The 21,428-nt window shown below is 37.6% G+C and overlaps 1 protein-coding gene across 1 annotated transcript in view; it reads left to right on the forward strand.

The window, feature by feature from the left end:
• The window catches only part of LOC134748994 (furin-like protease 1), a 318,696-nt gene that overhangs the window by 263,676 nt on the left and 33,592 nt on the right, over positions 1-21,428 (forward strand). Inside the window, exons 6-7 of the mRNA XM_063683878.1 lie at positions 859-1,024; positions 6,807-6,979. Coding sequence (XP_063539948.1) covers positions 859-1,024; positions 6,807-6,979 — 339 coding nt within the window. The remainder of the gene's footprint in view (positions 1-858; positions 1,025-6,806; positions 6,980-21,428) is intronic.

Consider the following 21,428-nt stretch of genomic DNA (forward strand, 5'->3'; position numbering starts at 1 on the left):
CGGCAACAGAAATACATCATCTGTGAAAATTTCAACTGTCTAGCTATCACGGTTCATGAGATACAGCCTGGTGACAGACGGACAGACAGACAGACAGAGAAGTCTTAGTAATAGGGTCTCGTTTTTACCCTTTGGGTACGGAATCCTAAAAAACATGAACACGAGACCAATGACAACGAGACACTTTATCTAGAAATATTCATCCAGTGACCAACTTTTATAGGTTTGAAGTGTATGGCAGTACTTATATGTATTCGTTGTTTTTCATTTAAGGTGAACATTTGAGTGCTAACAAGCCGATTACATTTCTGAAACTTTTGCCCTTGAATAAGGCTGACGATCTTGAAAAAACCGGCCAACTGCAAGTCGGACTCTCGCACCGAGGGTTCCGTACTTTTTAGCATTTGTTGTTATATTAGCGGCAACAGAAATACATCATCTGTGAAAATTTCAACTGTCTAGCTATCACGGTTCAGGAGATACAGCCTGGTAACAGACAGACGGACAGCGGAGTCTTAGTAATAGGGTCCCGTTTTTACCCTTTGGGTACGGAACCCTAAAACGTACTATAAAGTACGGAACCCTCGGTGAGCGAGTCCGACTCGCACTTGTCAGGTTTTTTTTTCCAAGTTCTCGTATCAGTCGTATCCTGCAATATTGGAAATAAACTAGTTTTAACTTCTTTTCAATGTTTTTAAATTCTATACTTATGTTAGATCCTGTGCTTACATGACACTTACCTACTCATATGGCACATTGAATGTAAAAAAAATGTTTCTTTATGTCCTAAGTGACTGTGATAATTTCCCCTGGACTAATCACTTCTGTCCAATATTTCATGAAATATTTTGTCCCCAGGACCGGATGGCATCATACGACGTGAACTCGCACGACCCGGACCCGCAGCCGCGGTACGACATGATCGACTCAAACCGCCACGGCACGCGGTGCGCGGGCGAGGTGGCTGCAACTGCTAATAACTCTCTATGCGCGGTTGGCGTCGCGTTCGGAGCTAGCGTTGGAGGTATGTATGCTGACGATTCTTACATACGAATCTTACTCACTGTTAACTGTCAATTCGTAAACCTTATTGCAAAGTGGTTTGCCGACGTCACTGCAGTTGACAGTGTTGTTAAAGTGAGCAGAACTCGCTCTACGCGGTTGGCGTTTCGGGCTCACGTGGTAATAGGTGCTACCACAACGAACGCTAACTCGGATAAGGTGGTCGCCACCGCCAATTCAACAAGCTAAAACATGCATTATTAAACCTCCCTGTCGAACACTTTATATGTAGGTAAACGTGAATATATCAATTTACATTAAACGATGTCCGGTATTTAATAAATTTCTACACTTAATTTAACATTTTTAGCCGAAAATAAATCAATCGCCTGTCATTTTATCGGAGAATGGTCGTAAATTTGCTTCATCAAAGGCAACATTATTAACCCGCAAAATTAATCTTGCATAAATAACGCGTAAGCTCGAGAGCAGTGTATCTCTTTTAATGGGAATTTACATACAAATTAAACCATTTTGATGAACCCTTCAGAGTAACTAGTTGTTACTTTGCATGATGTTGGGTTGGTTTTCATATTTTACTTAATCTGTTTTTTACGCACGCGACAACACGTCTTCGTACAAGTTAAATTGTTAGCATCCTATTAAAATTTTCTACACATTTTTTACTTGTTGTGTAATTTCATTCATTTATCACTCGTCCCATCCGCCTCTGTCTTGAAGCTCGACAACGCCCATTCCAAATTACATTCAATGCGTAGCCACAAAATAAATCCGCTAAAGAAATAGACTGGTTCTTAAAGATAGTAAGGGTAAAAGAGTAGTTTCAGCTGCTAGGTAGATAAGTAAAGCGCTCAGTCAGTGGAGCGCACGTTTGAAGTACGTGTAGATTTTTCTTATGGAGGGAATGATTGATAGAGAGCGCTCTAGTGGAGCTATTGCTATTGGGACTGAAGGCAATTCACGTAAATAAATGTACATTTTAGGAAATAGGTCACTAAATATAAGTACAGACGCTCCCTTCCTTTTCACTTTACAAAAAAAACTTATCCGCATACTCGTAAACATTAAACAAACTGATAGTTGTAAACCTCATTTTAAAGAACACATAATTCTTACCGTACCTAGCCTATATATTTTAGAAGTATGCAAATTTGTCCGCAAACATTCAGAATTATATATCAAACGTGAAGATGTACAGCTAACCTATACACTAAGAAACAAATCAAAGTTAATGCCACCAACCTCCCGATTAAAACTCCATTCGTCTGGCCCATTATCAATGTCTATAAAGATATATAATAAACTACCACACAATATAAAGGAAGAAAAGACAGAACATCTATTTGTAAGAAAATTAAAAGAAACCCTTATTAACAAGAGCTATTACACTGTCGACGAATATTTAAATGATAAGTTTTAAGATGTAATAAGATTACAATTTAACATTTTTATTTGTATTAGGTATAAGTTAGGTTAAGTAATATTGCTATGCCCTTGCAGGGCTCATGTTTGAAACCACTCATTGATATTTGATACCCATATGTACGTACAACATGAATGCAAATAAAGAACTTGAACTTGAACTTGAAATATTGTTTGGAAAAAAAATTCAGTTAACGCTACATATTTTTTATCCTACCTATATATACTATATAGGTATCGGTTTTTGAAATAATTACAAAAGACAAAAGTAACATAAAATGAATGTCGATAAACAACTTTTTGGTGAATAATACAGACCTAAAATAGACGAATTTTAATTAAAATCAAATAAAACCAGTTATTTATTTTATTGCCCTACGAGTATACGAAAAGCTATTCAAATCGTTTTATTTGTTAGAGGGTCAGACGACACCGCACACTGCCACTGTGGAGATTGGCGTTCATGATACTTGTAGGTCTTACCTTTTACTTTATAATAGTGCTAACAGACGAGCGTACCGGACCGCACCCTGGTCCGGTCAGATTATCTCTTACTCGCTTTCACTCATAGGACGTACGGCGAACCACCTTCCACTCGATCGAATAGGCAACGCCCGTCAGCCAATGACAGCTAACTGATATGATTCCAATATTATTCAAATATCGGTTTGATGTCAGGTGCACGTTCCAATTAGCCTGGTTAGTAATAGGTTTATGTTTGTTATTCTTCGGATAGGAAACCGAAAAATGCAGCTCCAAAAAAATATCCATCCTCCATTTCGGGGAGTGTGCGATGGGATTACATAATTTAATCCCCCCATCTCCATTCTGCCACCGTGGGACTAGACGCGGACTTGCGTTTCACCCTTACGTCGTTACTCTGCCACTGATTCGTACTAAGCGCTATGCATCCAGCTTTATCATGCGAACAGCTAAGGAGTGGAATTCACTTCCTGCAAATCTATTCCCAGTCCACTATAACTTGGATCTTTTTAAATCTAGAGTGAATAGACATCTTTTAGGTAAGCATGATCCATCCTAGACTGCATCGGCACTTACCATCAGGTGGGATTGCGGTCAAATGCTTGCCTTTTTGTAATAAAAAAAAAACTTGTCTGCTCTTCTATATTTAACTAATTATAAACATATAACAGCGTAGATTAGTTTTATGAATATACCTACGAACGCGCCAAATACCCAAATACCGAGAGGTGACAGAGATATGTCAAATACAATTACGTGAGTAACCCGTTTAAAATATAGAGTTTCAGCGTATTTTATTAGTTTCCAAACTAAAAACATTTTCAAGGCAAACCAATTTGAAACCCAAATTAGGCTACGAAACCCGAATCATATTTTAAAACTTGTGACGGTTTTGATCTTATTTTGACACGACCTTGAAGCAAAATTAAGTGAAAATCGTGCGTGAGATGCGTGCCATTCACCATACCTAACGATCGTCAAGGTCGTATCAGAACCAATTCAAAATTCAAAATTGTTAAGTAAATTAGATCTCACATTAGCAAGTTAATAGAACACTACACCACTACACCTACAAGTAAAGTTTAATAAAACCATACGAAGCGTAAATTGGGAGTTGCTTTCGAGCCAGGCGACTGCACCAAGTTGCCAGATGGTCGTACGTTGCTATTGGTTGCGCGAGCGTGGGCGAATTAAACTCTCCAGACCGGCTAGCATGACTTGCGTTCTCGCGCGCGACTCCTTACTTGAAGTCGTGCTAGATGTCCGTCGTGACCTTGAGAACCTAATAGGTCTACCTATTATTATAGATATTAAGAAGTTTCAAACGCAAAAAAAAACAATAAAAGGGAAAAAACTTTAACATCTCGGCCATTAGTATAAAAATACAAGTATACGAGATATTGCAGTGGATAATACGGGGAAATACTCAAAACAAAAGAGGTTTTGGAGATAGAATTAGTTATATCTTGGTTTAAAAATCAGCGCCGTTGTTTCCGAAAAACACTCGTTAATTTTTAGTGTTCCATGCAAAACTTTGTTTTGAAAACGGAACACTTGTTCAAACCGGGTCTTGTCTATATTGGGTCGCATAATAATTGATTGTCCTAATGTAATGTTACGCATAAAACCCATTTCGCATAATGGTTATTGTGCGGAAACTATTCACATTTCTGAAAAATTATAAAACTAACCTAACTTAACCTACCCTATTCTACACAACCTATGCAAAACATTTTCGAAAATACTTTCTGTTTCAGCTGGAGAAAAATCATGCGAAAAGAGTTTTATGCGTAACATTACATTAGGACAATCAATTATTATGCGACGAGATAGGCACCCGTTCAAACCTGTTGTGGCTATGTTGAAATTGCTCTGCTGTGCGTTTCTCCAGAAATTTCTTGCCTCGCATAAGTCGCACAGCTAAACTGTGGAATGAATTGTCACCCACGGTATTTCCAGACCGACATGACCTCAAATCTTCAAGATAAAAGCTTATATAATCCCATCTTAAAGGCCGGCAACGCACTCCATGAACGACGGTAATTGGCACTTACACCAGGCGAATCGTCTCCTCGTTTGCTTCCAAAAGATGATTGCCAAACTAAGGTAGCCACACCAGGCGAATCGTCTCCTCGTTTGCTTCCAAAAGATGATTGCCAAACTAAGGTAGCCCTAAGAAGATGATACTTGCCTGCCATCCTTACCTGCCTATCTGAATCATATATATCTGTGGGCCTTAGTTGCCTGATAATAAATGATATTTGATTTGATTTGATTTCACCTGTAACACGTGGAAAATTGGTGGGATTTCTTCGCTGCTCACTGCCTCTCGGGTAAGAAGGATCGGGGAGAGCCTGGTCTCGGCTGGGCTCTAATTCCAAGAATGTCACAGTTACGAGTTTTGAGCAAATACTACAAACTATTTACAAACTGGATGGGAAGCTACGGTTTATTGGAATTAGTTCTTGCGAAAATGTAGGTATTAATAAAGAGCAATATAACGCTTCCACTGGTTTACCGCAGTCATTGACTCCCTTGTGTTAGTGAAACGACTGGAATATCACCCTGGTGGCAAACTTTCCCGCCGTCCCGACCGAAACCTAATGCCGTCCTTGCGAATAGCTAAAATTTTCAATTCAATTACTAGTTTGAAGGCGATGCAATTTGGTCACATACTGGATATCGCCGAATTAGATGCGGTGTTTGTCCCCAAAAGTTGGTGCTAGATTTATGTTTGAAGTTCTAAACTAGAACAGTTTCTAGTTTAAAGCTACTGACTTCTTAAGATTTTACCACGTACATTGTAGCAAAATTGTTTCGACTACCTATTTGAATAGCGTTAAGGTTCAATAACGAAAAGCCTACCATTCGTGAATGTACAATGGTGCTACGAACTGGACGTGCTACAAGTTGCGGCATGCTACGAATTTCTCGCATTTATCGTAGCACGTGCTATCGTAGCAACTTATCCGCTTTAACGCATTCGGCATTTAATCACGACTGTACATATATCACTGCTGCGCTTATATAGCTTCACAGTAACAGAAATACTAATTCTAAAAGAGATTTAAACTGGCTATTCAACTTTCAAACGGAGCTTTTGTTTGATTACGGAATGATCAATCAAATGAACATCGCATTGGACACATATGAGAAGTCATATTCGGTAAAACTTTTTTCTATACTGTCACCGTTTCCAATTTTATGACTGGCATTTAGTATCTCCTTTATACGAGAAATTTTTCCTTAGTAGCAGTTAGCAGTTTTTATGATTCGATTGATTTAACTGAAACTAGGAAAGTTGACCTAACTATTAGCTTAGCAATATTATTGGCCAACCGTCAGCATTTCAACTATGATTCGCCCTACAAAATGTTCCTATCCTCCTATGTACATCCGCGGAAGCTATAAGATCAGGCCAATATGAGATAAAGTCACAGAATCGCGCTTGCCCTGATAAGACCAGATGAATGAGCACATGACCAAAAATGCGTTAAGCCTCATATCGGGACCAAATCCTCGTGGCAGACCCATTACTGCATCGATGTCAGTTATTAAACACGATCTGTCCAATAACAATTTAGACCCAGCGACGACCCAGAAACGATATCTCTGGAGGAGGACGATTAGGAAAGCCGACCCCAATTAGAAATGGGACAAGGCCGGAGGAAGAAGAAGACAAAATGTTCCTATCATGCAACGTTCCGAACTTAAGTCCCAATTAGAAAGTTTAAGAACTTCTTGCATGCGATTTTCGTTACGTTGTGGTACTTGGTCGATCGACTAAATTCATTATACTCCATGTTAATATATCGAATATTGCATGTAAGTTCTTGAACGGTCTATATGAGGCTTTATACATATAACTCTTTTCACAGGTGTGCGGATGCTAGACGGTGACGTGACGGACGCAGTAGAAGCGCGCTCGCTCAGCCTCAACCCACAGCACGTGGACATCTACAGCGCGTCCTGGGGACCCGACGACGACGGCAAAACAGTCGACGGGCCTGGAGAACTGGCCCATCGGGCGTTCCTCGAGGGAGTTACTAAGGTGAGATAACATTGTTTACATTGTGTAAGGCGCTCTCGCTCAGCCTCAACCCCCAGCACGTGGACATCTACAGCGCGTCCTGGGGACCCGACGACGACGGCAAAACAGTCGACGGGCCTGGAGAACTGGCCCATCGGGCGTTCCTCGAGGGAGTTACTAAGGTAAGATAACATTGTTTACATTGTGTAAGGCGCTCTCGCTCAGCCTCAACCCCCAGCACGTGGACATCTACAGCGCGCCCTGGGGACCCGACGACGACGGCAAAACAGTCGACGGGCCTGGAGAACTGGCCCATCGGGCGTTCCTCGAGGGAGTTACTAAGGTGAGATAACATTGTTTACATTGTGTAAGGCGCTCTCGCTCAGCCTCAACCCCCAGCACGTGGACATCTACAGCGCGCCCTGGGGACCCGACGACGACGGCAAAACAGTCGACGGGCCTGGAGAACTGGCCCATCGGGCGTTCCTCGAGGGAGTTACTAAGGTGAGATAACATTGTTTACATTGTGTAAGGCGCTCTCGCTCAGCCTCAACCCCCAGCACGTGGACATCTACAGCGCGCCCTGGGGACCCGACGACGACGGCAAAACAGTCGACGGGCCTGGAGAACTGGCCCATCGGGCGTTCCTCGAGGGAGTTACTAAGGTGAGATAACATTGTTTACATTGTGTAAGGCGCTCTCGCTCAGCCTCAACCCCCAGCACGTGGACATCTACAGCGCGCCCTGGGGACCCGACGACGACGGCAAAACAGTCGACGGGCCTGGAGAACTGGCCCATCGGGCGTTCCTCGAGGGAGTTACTAAGGTGAGATAACATTGTTTACATTGTGTAAGGCGCTCTCGCTCAGCCTCAACCCCCAGCACGTGGACATCTATAGCGCGCCCTGGGGACCCGACGACGACGGCAAAACAGTCGACGGGCCTGGAGAACTGGCCCATCGGGCGTTCCTCGAGGGAGTTACTAAGGTGAGATAACATTGTTTACATTGTGTAAGGCGCTCTCGCTCAGCCTCAACCCCCAGCACGTGGACATCTACAGCGCGCCCTGGGGACCCGACGACGACGGCAAAACAGTCGACGGGCCTGGAGAACTTGCCCATCAGGCGTTCCTCGAGGGAGTCACTAAGGGAACAGACAACAACCACACTGACAGACAGACAAGATACCGGTGTCCGTGAGGCAATCCCAATCACCACTCAAGGAGAAGTTTAAAAAATTCTGGCTTTCCGATACTTCGGTAGTTCTGTTTTTCTCGATTAATACTTCTTTAATTTCCTTTACTTTTTGGTTCGAATTCATATGTATTTATTTATATTATATGACGAGTATTTATTTATTAGATTATTTTAAACCGGGTCACTCACGTATTATTAAGTCGAATAGCTCGACATGTTTCGGTCCAATTTACGAGGACCAGGACCGTCTTCACGGAGACACGACACGTCTTCACTGGTCTGGTGACCCGGTTTAAAATAATCTAATATGTTTGAGTCTCACGGGAGTTTTATATTTATTTATTTTTATTTATGTTATACTATTTATATACATATGTATTCATTATTTTATTGTTATGTAACGACGATGTTTCTTATGTATGTTTATTGGTAGTTTGGTAGCAATGTGCGGCCTTGCATTTCAATTTTAGTGATTGTACACTTTTGTTCTTGTTTGTCATTCATCATTACTTCTGTTCTACTCATTTCCTCAAAGGTTAACTGTAAGAGATTCCGTACAGGGATAAGTTTGCCTTTGTTGTATTTAATTTACTCTGTAACTTTATTTCTCGTATTTTTATTCCTATGTACAATAAAGTATATACATACATACAACCTTACAACAACATATAGTTTTGTAGAGAACTGTCATATATTTCCCTACAAAGTAACGTAGACCGGGTCCTGCCCTGTGTTATTTATACCCTTTTCTCAATTAAAAATATATATAAATCAGCGCATCCAAGGACCCTGAGGATGACTGATGACAACAAGATGGATGACGGACAAGCACGAGGTTTGGTTATAAGCCACGAGCATAAACATTATTAATAAAATGACTCATATATATATATATATCTGTTTCTAAATTACCAAATCGTGTTGAATGCAATTCAGATGTTTAAATTAGATACGTCCTCAATGTTTTTCAGGTAAAATTATAATTGAAAACGTCATGAAGTTAATTAACAGCAATAGGTGTATCATTTATTAGTCGTTATACAATGATTGTAACCTACAACATATTGGATTCCCAAATAAATAATCATTCCGTCTATTGTCCGCAAATTTGAATAAAACCCATTCAGTGCGGGACCAACAAACTGAAAACTGGGGCATTTCACGTCAAGCGGGCAGCAAAAAAATTGTCAGGTTCTGGATTTTGTTCATAGTTGGATTAATTGGACCTATATGTGAATTAAAAAATTTGGCATCATTACTTTTTTAATATATTGCTTCGTTAAAAATTTATACGCATTTGAAAAAACTACAAAATTTGAGGAACGGATTTTTAAAAAATTATTATTGCAATTCTTTCAGTGGATTTAATTATAACTAAATAGTGATTATTTGAGAATATTAGTTGATTTCTTTGAAAATTTATAAAAAAAGTTTTTTTTATCTTTTTTTCATATAACAAACCGGAAGTTAGTATTAAATATCTTTTTTTTTCCAACTTCGCATTTTTTTATATTTTTTATTTTTACACAATAATATAGCTTATGGTGTACTAATGTCCTATAAAATTTTTTATAATGGCATCTCGATTGGTTTTGAAGATTCATGAAGTAATTCGAAAGTACTGCGCGACGCTCCGTACTGAGAGGTAGTTCTATGTGGCAGTCTTTAATGGCCAATTACGGGTTTTTTTACTTTTGCGTAACGGAATTAAAGCAATAAACAATATTTCATCGGTTAAGATGTAGAAAAGCTAATGATGTATTATTCAATCGTGCCTTGTAGCGCTATCACTGATCAACCATATCTTGGAACTGAAAACAAAACGTTTATGTTTTAACAAAACGCTAGAGGTAACTTAATAACTATAGCTAGGTTTAGGCGGGGTATGTCACATGCTTAAGAGGTCACTTTCGAGTTAGGTCACGTTCTGAGGACGTCACTTTCTGTACGTTACATTCTGAGTTTGTCACATTCCGAGCTCGTCACATTCTGAGTACGTTACTTTCTGAGAACGGCACTTTCTGAGGACGTCACTTTCTGTGAACGCCACTTTCTGAAGCCCTCGCTTTTTGAGTACGTCACTTTTATAGCATAGTAAGATTAAAGTGTATACCTGCATGAACAATGGATACCAGCAATCATAACAGCTGTACGGCATACGGCCGTTTTTATGCCGTACAGCTAATATGATTGCTGGTATCCATTGTTAATGCAGGTATACGCTTAAATATTACTTTGCTATAAAAGTGACGTACTCAGAAAGTGACGAACTCAGAAAGCGAGGGCCTCAGAAAGTGGTGTTCTCAGAAAGTGACGTACTCAGAATGTGACGAACTCAGAATGTGACGTACAGAAAGTGACGTCCTCAGAACGTGACCTAACTCGAAAGTGACCTCTTAAGCATGTGACATACCCCGCCTAAACCTAGCTATAGTTATTAAGTTACCTCTAGCGTTTTGTTAAAACATAAACGTTTTGTTTTCAGTTCCAAGATATGGTTGATCAGTGATAGCGCTACAAGGCACGATTGAATAATACATCATTAGCTTTTCTACATCTTAACCGATGAAATATTGTTTATTGCTTTAATTCCGTTACGCAAAAGTAAAAAAACCCGTAATTGACCATTAAAGACTGCCACATAGAACTACCTCTCAGTACGGAGCGTAGCGCAGTACTTTCGAATTACTTCATGAATCTTCAAAACCAATCGAGATGCCATTATAAAAAATTGTATAGGACATTAGTACACCATAAGCTACATTATTGTGTAAAAATAAAAAATATAAAAAAATGCGAAGTTGGAAAAAAAAAGATATTTAATACTAACTTCCGGTTTGTTATATGAGAAAAAGATAAAAAAAACTTTTTTTATAAATTTTCAAAGAAATCATCTAATATTCTCAAATAATCACTATTTAGTTATAATTAAATCCACTGAAAGAATTGCAATAATAATTTTTAAAAAATCCGTTCCTCAAATTTTGTAGTTTTTTCAAATGCGTATAAATTGTTAACGAAGCAATATATTAAAAAAGTAATGATGCCAAATTTTTTAATTCACATATAGGTCCAATTAATCCAACTATGAACAAAATCCAGAACCTGACAATTTTTTTGCTGCCCGCTTGACGTGAAATGCCCCAACTGTCATCGTCAGCGACTAGTGTGACAGCGATTTGTACTCAGCTAGCACAGAGAATATTATATCACAGTACTCTAACAACAAATACTACTTATTGCCGCCGCATTCGTACACAGTACAAAGCTTAACGACTTGCAGCAGATTTAAATCTGTCTTCTGATTGCACATGGCTGTCATCCGGTGCTCAAACACGGGGTCACAGACGAAATACAGAACGATTTGTGAGCACATAGGATGTGGCCTCGTGCGACCGCGCTACACCGCGCTTTGTTTTACTAACAAGTTTGCATTTTTGTTTTTCGTTTGTTGTGTTGCGTGTTTTATTACTTTGTTGCCCGTAAACTGTAGATATCTAGGCTGGACATAGGGATTTTTCACGGGTCGATTCGATGGCACCGTCATCATTTTACGAGAAACTTTGACACGTTATTTCAAAAACTTGAAAATTAAAATTGTTGAAAATTACACTTTTTACAAATATATTGTACTGTTCATTAATTTAAATTGTAAGTTTTGCATTGTAATTCAACTGTCGTGTAATAGTTATTTACGATACAAGTGCGGAAAAGAGGAAATTCCAAACGAGTGGCGATAAATTAAAACACGACCGCAGGGAGTGTTTTAAATCGACACGAGTTGCGAATTACCTATTCGCACGTGTATCGTACAACGTTTTACAGTACATATGGCCCTTTAAACTTTCGACATATGCACGAAAAGTGCTCTTTTACGCACTAGTGCGAGAAAGTAGTTCCATATGTACTGTAAAGAAAATTGTAACCAGGGCTTACCAAATTTACCAATGCAACTGTTATGTCACCTTAATAAAGTCCAGCTATAACCTAAAGTATTTCGTTGTATCGTTTTGTTCTTATTGGAAATTGCTGAACATTTCTAAATCATATAGTATATAATTTGTGTCTCTCTACAAATTATTAAAGTGCGACTACTGCTGACAGACAACTTTCGCAATGACAATGAGCTTTTGTTGACCCAGTAATGTATTTAGTCACACGGGCATTGACGGTCGCTCGCAATCGTCTCGTTTCGCGTTGTTCGGCTAATTCTGTTTACCCGATAATTATCGTCGCTTGATGCTAATTGGCGGGTTAACTTTATCGAACGAGCGAGCGAATTACAGACATTCTTACATTCAACTTAATTTTTTTTTAGCATGTTTAAGGTCGGTTTTTGTGTTCTGTCTGATAGCGTTGCCGTCATATAGCGACCGTCTCCATAAAAATAATACGGCTAAATATGGATGAGTAGTATTTTTTATGGAGACGGCCGCTATATGATGGCACCGCTGTCCTATAGGAAAACAGAGCTTTACTCACATAATTAAAATCGTCGTTATTGTCAGTGTCTTACAAGCGTGTACATATATTTTTGGAACGTTGGCTAAAGATGTGGGTCTCTATTGTTCGACATAATTATTGAAAGTCATAATGTAATGATTGTCATATTATCATTAGTCATAATTTGGTTTTTCTCAGAAACGCGTAACTTTTCAGGATTGCCATAAAACAAACCTAACCTAACCTAACCTATCTATAGGATAACCCGAGGAAAATCCCGAAAAGTTAACGGTTTCAGAATTATAACTAATGATAATATGACAATCATTACATTATGTACCTGTGACCTCGACTGTACATTTCGATACATAGTTTGTTGACAATAACTTTAGTACCTAACTTTTTTCTGATCTTTAAGAAAGTCGGTAAGATTATTATAGTAAGGTCGAGTTTTTATTAAAGGAAAAAACTTAATTTACTCTTTTGTGAAGTTGTATTTATTAATGTAAAAAAAAAAATATTAACCCAAAAAAGGGGTTTATTTGAGCTCACTACGCCTCCTATCATGGGTCCTGTATTACTTCCTCCTACTGAGTGACCCTGCCTACTAAGCTGGAGGTCCCGCGTTTGAATCCTGGTAAGGGCATTTATTTGTGTGTTTATCACAAATATTTGTTCCTGAGTTATGGAATAAGAATAAGAATGATTTATTGCAGTACTGTGTACATTTGTGGATGTTTTCTGTGTATATAAGTATTTATATATAACTATATATTATATCGTCGTCTAGTACCCATAACACAAGCCTTATTTTTTTTATACCATGTCGGTGGCAATCAAGCATACGGCCCGCCTGATGGTAAGCAGTTACCGTAGCCAATGGGCGCCTGCAACACCAGAGATATTACACGCGCGTTGCCGACCCTTTAGAAACCTGTACACTCCTTTTTTTTAAAGAATCCCATGCTGTAGCCCCTCGGACTGTGGGAGTAGGTCGGTCTGTGTAATATTGTCCTATTTTTATAACGTCCACCATACAAGATTATAGCTAGGGAAGTTTAAATCTAGTTGTATGTTTAATTGGGTTGAATTTTTTTATTCGATAATTTATTGAGGCAAATGAAATGCTACTTTGTTTGTTTTTATGTAAGTTGAAATTCCATTAAAACAGAGTGTACATCGTAATAGCATGAGGCTATATATTTATTTAATTACAAATCAGTCACGTTGTTCACCCGGTTCTCGTGCAAGTTCTACTTGAAAAGGTATTACGTCACTCCAAACAAATTCCAACGAATGTAAATTACGTTTCCTTATTTAGCGAGTTTCAATTAAACCTGCGTTACGACGGTGAAGTATTCCGAAACGAAAATACTTAGATATAAATCAATTATACATTAATTAAAGTCAAAATATTTTTGAAGCAATTTTAAACCAGTGGCTTTATCGGATACCGGCCCAGCTAAGGGCGACCAATGACTGACCTAAGGGCGACGAATTCACCTTTTATTAGGTAGGTTCATCTACCGAAATATATAGGTATACTTGTTTGAGAAAAGGACTTTACCAAATATGTAGAAATATAGGTAGACTTCGTCCGAAATAAAGTCGTTGAACTTTATCCTACAACTTCTATTTAAAGTTATAGACTGCACAAAATCCGTTCATCCGTTTTTTCAATAAAATAGCACATCGAGTGCAGACCTCTAATACGTTTTTAATATCATTTTGATAGTCAAATGCGCGCGGAGAATAAGACCCAAGCGCCTTGATACATTTATTTATACGATAGTGTACCTAAACAAGTGCTTAAATCGCAAAAAATCCAATGTACGTAACTTTGAAGCTAGCATATTCATGTAACCTACCGTTAAAATATTTCTTACAAAAAGTTGAACGATAGAAACCTTCATAATTCCCATTAGCGCACAGTTCACCTCAAGTTTCCTTTTATGTTATTAATAAAGAATTAGTCCTTGAAAGGCGGACAAAAAGTCCTTTCACCAGCGTAAGCGTTTTTATGTTTCGCATTTTTCAGTTCACGCGGCCGTAGGTTTTAATGAAAAGTTACAACGGTACGCTACGGGGTCATATTACGATCGCTTAGAGAGCACAGGAGGCCAATTCACACTTATTTACGTTTTACATTAAAATACACGCACGCGAAATGCACGCAACCAACCGCAACGGTCTTCAGTACCTCGCCTCTTAAGGGCCAATGTGCATTATAATGTTTCAAAAAACTCTGTTTCAATCGAATTAGAAACATTTATAAACCCAATAAAGTAGGATTGCGTTGGTTCAATTGCTTTCTCACTAACAAAAATGCATCCCAATTAGTTAATTGGAAGTCTATAGAAGGAACAAGGTTGAAATTAAAAATAGGAAAATGTTGTATGGTGGGCCTTACGCAGCTAGAGACGTATCCAAATCAAAGTCAAAGTTACACTGGTCACTGTGTGCACGTACGTAATACAGGCTTCGAAATACAGCAACGATTTGTCACCATACACCCCGAATTCCATATTTATCCTTATTCAACACAGTTAAAGTGCATTTTCCCTTAGCAGGAGTTGTGTAACTAAGTTACTTTGAAGGGCGCACAGTCGGGAGTGTAATTTCTGTAATGACGCACAATTATGTTCTCGTGTTTGCCGCGACACGATATGGTCAAGTGCTCTTGGCTGTAAAATTTACATAGGGTGAAGTCGGGCAAGTATGTTGTTCACTTTACACCTTTCTGGGTTATTGTGGCACTTCATTTACTGGCTAAATAAATATGTGTATTATTAAACTATTTTTTTATTAAGCAGATACGTCTGGAAGCGACATGGAAAATCCCCATGAACCCGAAGCAGAGAACCCAAAGCGGCGAAGTTATCTGTTTTCCTTTAATTTAAAAATTATGTATTTTATTTCTAGATTCTTGTTTGGGGCAGTATCACTGAAAAGGGCCATTAATTACGCTATACAAACCTCTTAAAAAACCTGTGATTTTACCCGAATCATAGAGTAACTTATACTAGAGCGATACTGTCATAGTAAATTTTGTAACCCCAGTAAATTCACTGCCATCTGTCGACACACTTTAAAACTAAAAATAAATATTTATAAAAATACGATAAAATGTATTTAAATATGGATAAATGATTTTTTTATTTGCATTAATTATTCTTATATGATTTTGACCCATGTTCTTTCACTGGTATGCGTTAAAAATATAAATAACAAACGAAACAGTCAACGCCCTCTATACGAGTGTATGCCAAAACTAGTGGCGCCATCTGATCGAGAATCAAATTTTCGTGATTTTCGAGGCACGTTTTTTCCTTAGACTGTATCCATCTATTACGGAGTTATATCTATCTTTGCCCGAATACATATACTCGTATACCATTCAGCCGCGTCACTTAGAAAGAAATGTACTTACCCAAACACACCCGCTAGGTATGCGCTACTAACTATACATAAAATAAAATGTGTACTAATGGTAGAAGAGCCGGCAGTAAAGTTTCGAACCAACGTGATACCGCGATGAGATGCACAATGGTTTCCCATAAAACTGATGCTAAGTCCGAATTTGATAGTCTGCCACGGCGGAACTAGCCGAAAGTACAAAAAAAATAGCCACTTCCGGTGCGAAAAAGGGGGGGTCATTTAACCCATCTGATACTGCAATAAAAGCTATGGCATCAGTTAGAAATTTACTGGTAGATACAGAAAAGCGAAATCTGCCAGTATGATTCCTGCCGGAAGTGCTTGGCATACGCTCTCAAAGGTGACCATCGGGACCCCTAAATTAACCCATCTGATACCAGCATGAAACCAATTCCAGTCGGTAGATATGAACCTTCTCTTCAGGAATATATAAGTCTGCCAGGGCGCTTTCAGCCGAAACACCTTGACATACGAGATTATGTGAGCAACATCCGTGGAACCCGTATTTTGGAATTGTACAGATTACAGACATTTTAATTATTGCAGGCTTATGATTTATTACCTAATGCTTATATTTGTATATTTTTATGCCATTAATAACATATATTTCAAATTTATTAATATACACAATATAATTTGGGCATTAATTTAATACCTGCTTACGGCTTTGTACTTCTTTGTTTGCCTTATAAAGGTGCTAACAAATTAGCTACCGATATCTTTACAGTTGATAGTACTCGGCTCCTGAAGTATATGTAAGTATGAAACATTATAGGTTTTATGATATTATTTTGAGAAAATTGGAAAACAAATTTGCTTTGTAAAAGAAACTCTGTTAATGAGATAATTAAATGAGACCTCATTGAACAGATTCTAAAACCTCTTTTAAATATAAAACTTAACTGGCCACTTCACGCTGATAAATCAAATGACACGTTGACAATGACATTTAAGACAAACAAGCAGTTAAATACATGATGATTATTTTTTAGATAGAATTATAGTTTATTTATTTTGTTCGGTAAATAAAATAAAAATTATGAGAAACTTTCTTAATTTCTATTAAAAGTTAATTGTTCTAGTGTAAAGTACCAACCATCTCGTAAAATTTCTGTAGCTAATTTGTTAGCACCTTATATATAAATAATACAATAATTTCAAATTACAATATCCTTTATTTACCAAAATGAACAAAATTATTATTATTACATACTTATTGTAAACGGGTGTAAAAAGACAGGATTTTCAACGTCAAGGACGATTTTTACTAATCCAAATATGAACATTTTAAATCATTTTTAGGGTTCCGTACCCAAAGGGTAAAAACGGGACCCTATTACTAAGACTCCAATAGATTATATTCTGTTTTTATTCCGTAATCCGTAGACTAAAATGACATTTCATGTGGTACTAAGAAATGTCATGTCTTACATATGAAACGTCATTTTTTTATTTATTTATTTTTTATTTAAGAAACAAACAGTCGTTTACAAACAAGTTTACAAATATTTCTTAAATTAAGACCTGGAGTTTCATTATTGTATATAAATTGCAGTCTATAAAACAACAAAAACATAAAGTAGGTAGGTACTAGGTAGTAATAGTTTGAAGGTAGGTATAGGTAAAACTCACGAGAGCCGGCGGAAGATTTGTACTGAAACTGTAAATTATATCTAAAAGAAAATCCTCGCCGATTCTCGTGAATCGACCCATTAGTAGGTACAGGTAATAAAGTTAATAAGTAATGTAGGAATTAATAAGTAATGACATGATTTCCGGAAAGTGACATAAGTATACATAAGAAAAATTTACATAATTAATTAACTACCGAAAAACACATTTTAATGAATTAATGGAACAGTTAAACAAATCCAAATTATTAAGTTTTTCATTTTCGTTAAAAAGTTTACAAACACGTCTTATAAATACATTTCGTGCATAGCATGTTCTACTATAGGGAATGGAAAACATTTTTTTCTTCTGACAGTGGCGCTGACGTCTACGAGGAACTCTCAAACGTATTTGATGTAGTAGTGAGGGGACATCTAATACATTGTTCATAATTTTGAAAAGTAGGACAGAATCTACACAGTCTCGTCGACTAGCAAGAGTTTGGAGTTTATGATGTATCAGCGACTCGTTATAGTTAAGGTGAGTATGACCAGTTCTAAAATCGAGGGTTCTAACAAACTTTTTTTATATTCGCTCCACTCTTTCAATATGAACATTATGATAGGGTTTCCATACCATTTTAGTCTACGGAATAAAAAAACAGACCTTAGTTATCTCAATTTGTAGTGTTATAAAACAACACCCTGAATGTTAAACTACGTCAGTTTTGCGTCAACGTCAAGAAATGTAGGGGAGAGGTGGGCATGACGGGATACTTAATGTTTCAAGTCCAATAAAACTGAAAATGCTATTTTTTTTAAGTTTTTGTTATTTTTATTTTTATCTTTGGTATTCAGTCTTTCATAATCAACACTTACTAGGAACTCTCTAGTTAGATAATAAAATTAAAAATAAATTAAAATGGCCAAAAGTGCCTTCTCTCCATCTTGCCCCCCGAGTATGGTAAGATGGGGAACCCCTACGGGACAAGATAAGAATGATTCATATAAATATTATATTTAGGGCCTAAACAAAACTTAAATTCTTGGCTTTTGGGTCCATCGTCTGATAACTTCTCACGAACTGTTTTACTTTTATTTCTTAAGTCGTCTGAGAGACAGAAAATGTGTTTACAGCTAACATGTACCCCATCTTCCCTTGTTAATTTTATTGTTTGTTGGGTTAATTTTATTGTTTGTAAAAATTGACATGTAAAAGTGCCCCTGTGGCCTATTTGGTGAATAAATGTTTGATGTTGATGTTGATGTTGAAGAATAAATAAATTCAAATCCGAAATTCTTCATCAGTTTATCACTTTAAAACTACGGCCGTCAAGATGTACCCCATCTTGCCCCATGTGCCTAATGAAATTCGAAAGTTTTTTGTAAAATAAACCGTACTTGAAACCAAACAAGTCCTTAGCTGTTGGCGTGATTGCTGGGCCATAGGAATAAATTAACAGTATATATGTGCTGGTGATAATAAGGAAACAAACGCAAACCAAATAAAACACAAAAACCGGCCAAGTGCGAGTCGGACTCGCGCACGTAAGGTTCCGTACCATAATACCATTACGCAAAAAATGGCAAAAAAGTCACGTTTTTTGTATGGGAACCCCACTTAAATATTTATTTTATTATGTTTTTAGAATCATTTATTTATCAATTGTGCATTACAGGTAATGAATACAGGTGTTATAAACAATTAGTTATAGTTTGTTATAACGGCAACAGAAATACATCATCTGTGAAAATTTCATCTGTCTAGCTATCACGGTTGATGAGATACAGCCTGGTGACAGACGGACAGACAGACAGACAGAAAGAAAGCGGAATCTTAGTTATAGGGTCCCGTTTTTACCCTTTGGGTACGGAACCCTAAAAATAACAAGGAATATGGCAAAAACAGTTTTTTTGCAAATAAATAATTAACGACACCATTTGTCTAGCCGGCCACTGTGCGAACTGATTGCTATGATGGCGACGCATCGTCATGCGTTAACGGGATTCTGATGGTTGGTCAGTCGTGTCGCCATATAAAGCCGCTACCCCGTGTTACTCGTCTTGCCCCTCTCTCCCCTACATAAGATAGTGATTAGATACACCAAATAGGTGAAAAAACGCCTCAAGCGTAAAAGAAACCACCAAAAATCATTTTATGTCGCATTACAAGCCTGATTTAGCTATGAATACTAATACCCCCTTATTCGTAAAACTTTACGAGCCTGAATTAGTTAAATTATGTTTTATCATTTTCTTACAAATACATAAGTCAAAATGACAGACAAAGACAAACGATTCATATAGCTAATTCAATGACTATTAATCATATCAATCACATTATTTAATTTATTTGAACTTAATTTATTATAAATATGTGTTATTAATAACGTAATAATATACAAATATAAGCATAGAGTAATAAATTAATAAGCCTGCAGTATTTGAAATGTCCGTAATATGTACAATTCCAAAATACGGGTTATACGGTTACCACGGATGTTGCGCCACATAATCTCGTATGTCAAGGTGTTTCGGCTGAAAGCGCCCTGGCAGACTTATATATTCCTGAAGAGAAGGTTTATATCTACCGACTGGAATTGGTTTCATGCTGGTATCAGATGGGTTAATTTAGGGGTCCTGATGGTCACCTTTGAGAGCGTATGCCAAGCACTTCCGGCAGGAATCATACTGGCAGATTTCGCTTTTCTGTATCTACCAGTAAATTTCTAACTGATGCCATAGCTTTTATTGCAGTATCAGATGGGTTAAATGACCCCCCCTTTTTCGCACCGGAAGTGGCTATTTTTTTTGTACTTTCGGCTAGTTCCGCCGTGGCAGACTATCAAATTCGGACTTAGCATCAGTTTTATGGGAAACCATTGTGCATCTCATCGCGGTATCACGTTGGTTCGAAACTTTACTGCCGGCTCTCCAACCATAACATGTTTTATGAACTTTGTAGTTGTTTTAAAGCTTTAGTTAGCAAGATAGCATTTAAACAATGTGTTTTCATTTACTGTTTTATAAATCGCTTACCTATTATTGAACATAAAATTTATAAACTAGCCTATTTTCTGGTATTAAACTGGCTTTTTTCTTTTCTTTTATCACAAACTACCCAAGTTCACCCTTAATCTTGTTTCCTTCTTCAACTTAAACGTCTCGTTCCTTGTTTACACCGAAACCTCGTTTAAGCTCTCCTCGCCGTACTTTTTCATGATTATCTTCGCTGGCTCGAGGCCTAGCTTTATTGCAAGGAAACTTAATTTTACTTTACGTCTAATAGCTGCGGGGGACGAATTTTTGCAAGCGTCTCAACTCACTACTCAAATTATGCGTATACTTAAATTTTATATTTTTGTAAAGAAAAATGTCGCATAAGCGTAACTCGCGGGAATTTTTATCGTATATTTTCTTTCGTTTATCGCTAGGAATGCTTCGTGTTTTTTCTTGCTAATCTGTTATTTAAGCTGCTGAAGCGAACCCTTGTATTTCTTTACTTATTATCAATTTAGTCTATGTTTACATTGTACAATGAGCAACGATCGTATTAGAATCAATGCCCGAACTAAGTATATGCTTAAAACTGTGTGATAGTTAATTTATTCTCGGCATCGTCACGAAATGCGGGCCATGTCTGATCGCTTTTGTATTAAAAGGTTAATTACATTCCTTGCTATCGATTGGCCCAATAGCTAGGGACACTGCTTGATTACAAAGCACGCTCGCCGCGTTTTTAATCTCAAATTAAAGAACACGGTGAAATTTTACACGTTTCCG

This window comes from Cydia strobilella, chromosome 17 (assembly GCF_947568885.1).
Source record: "Cydia strobilella chromosome 17, ilCydStro3.1, whole genome shotgun sequence".
Lineage (NCBI taxonomy): Eukaryota > Metazoa > Arthropoda > Insecta > Lepidoptera > Tortricidae > Cydia > Cydia strobilella.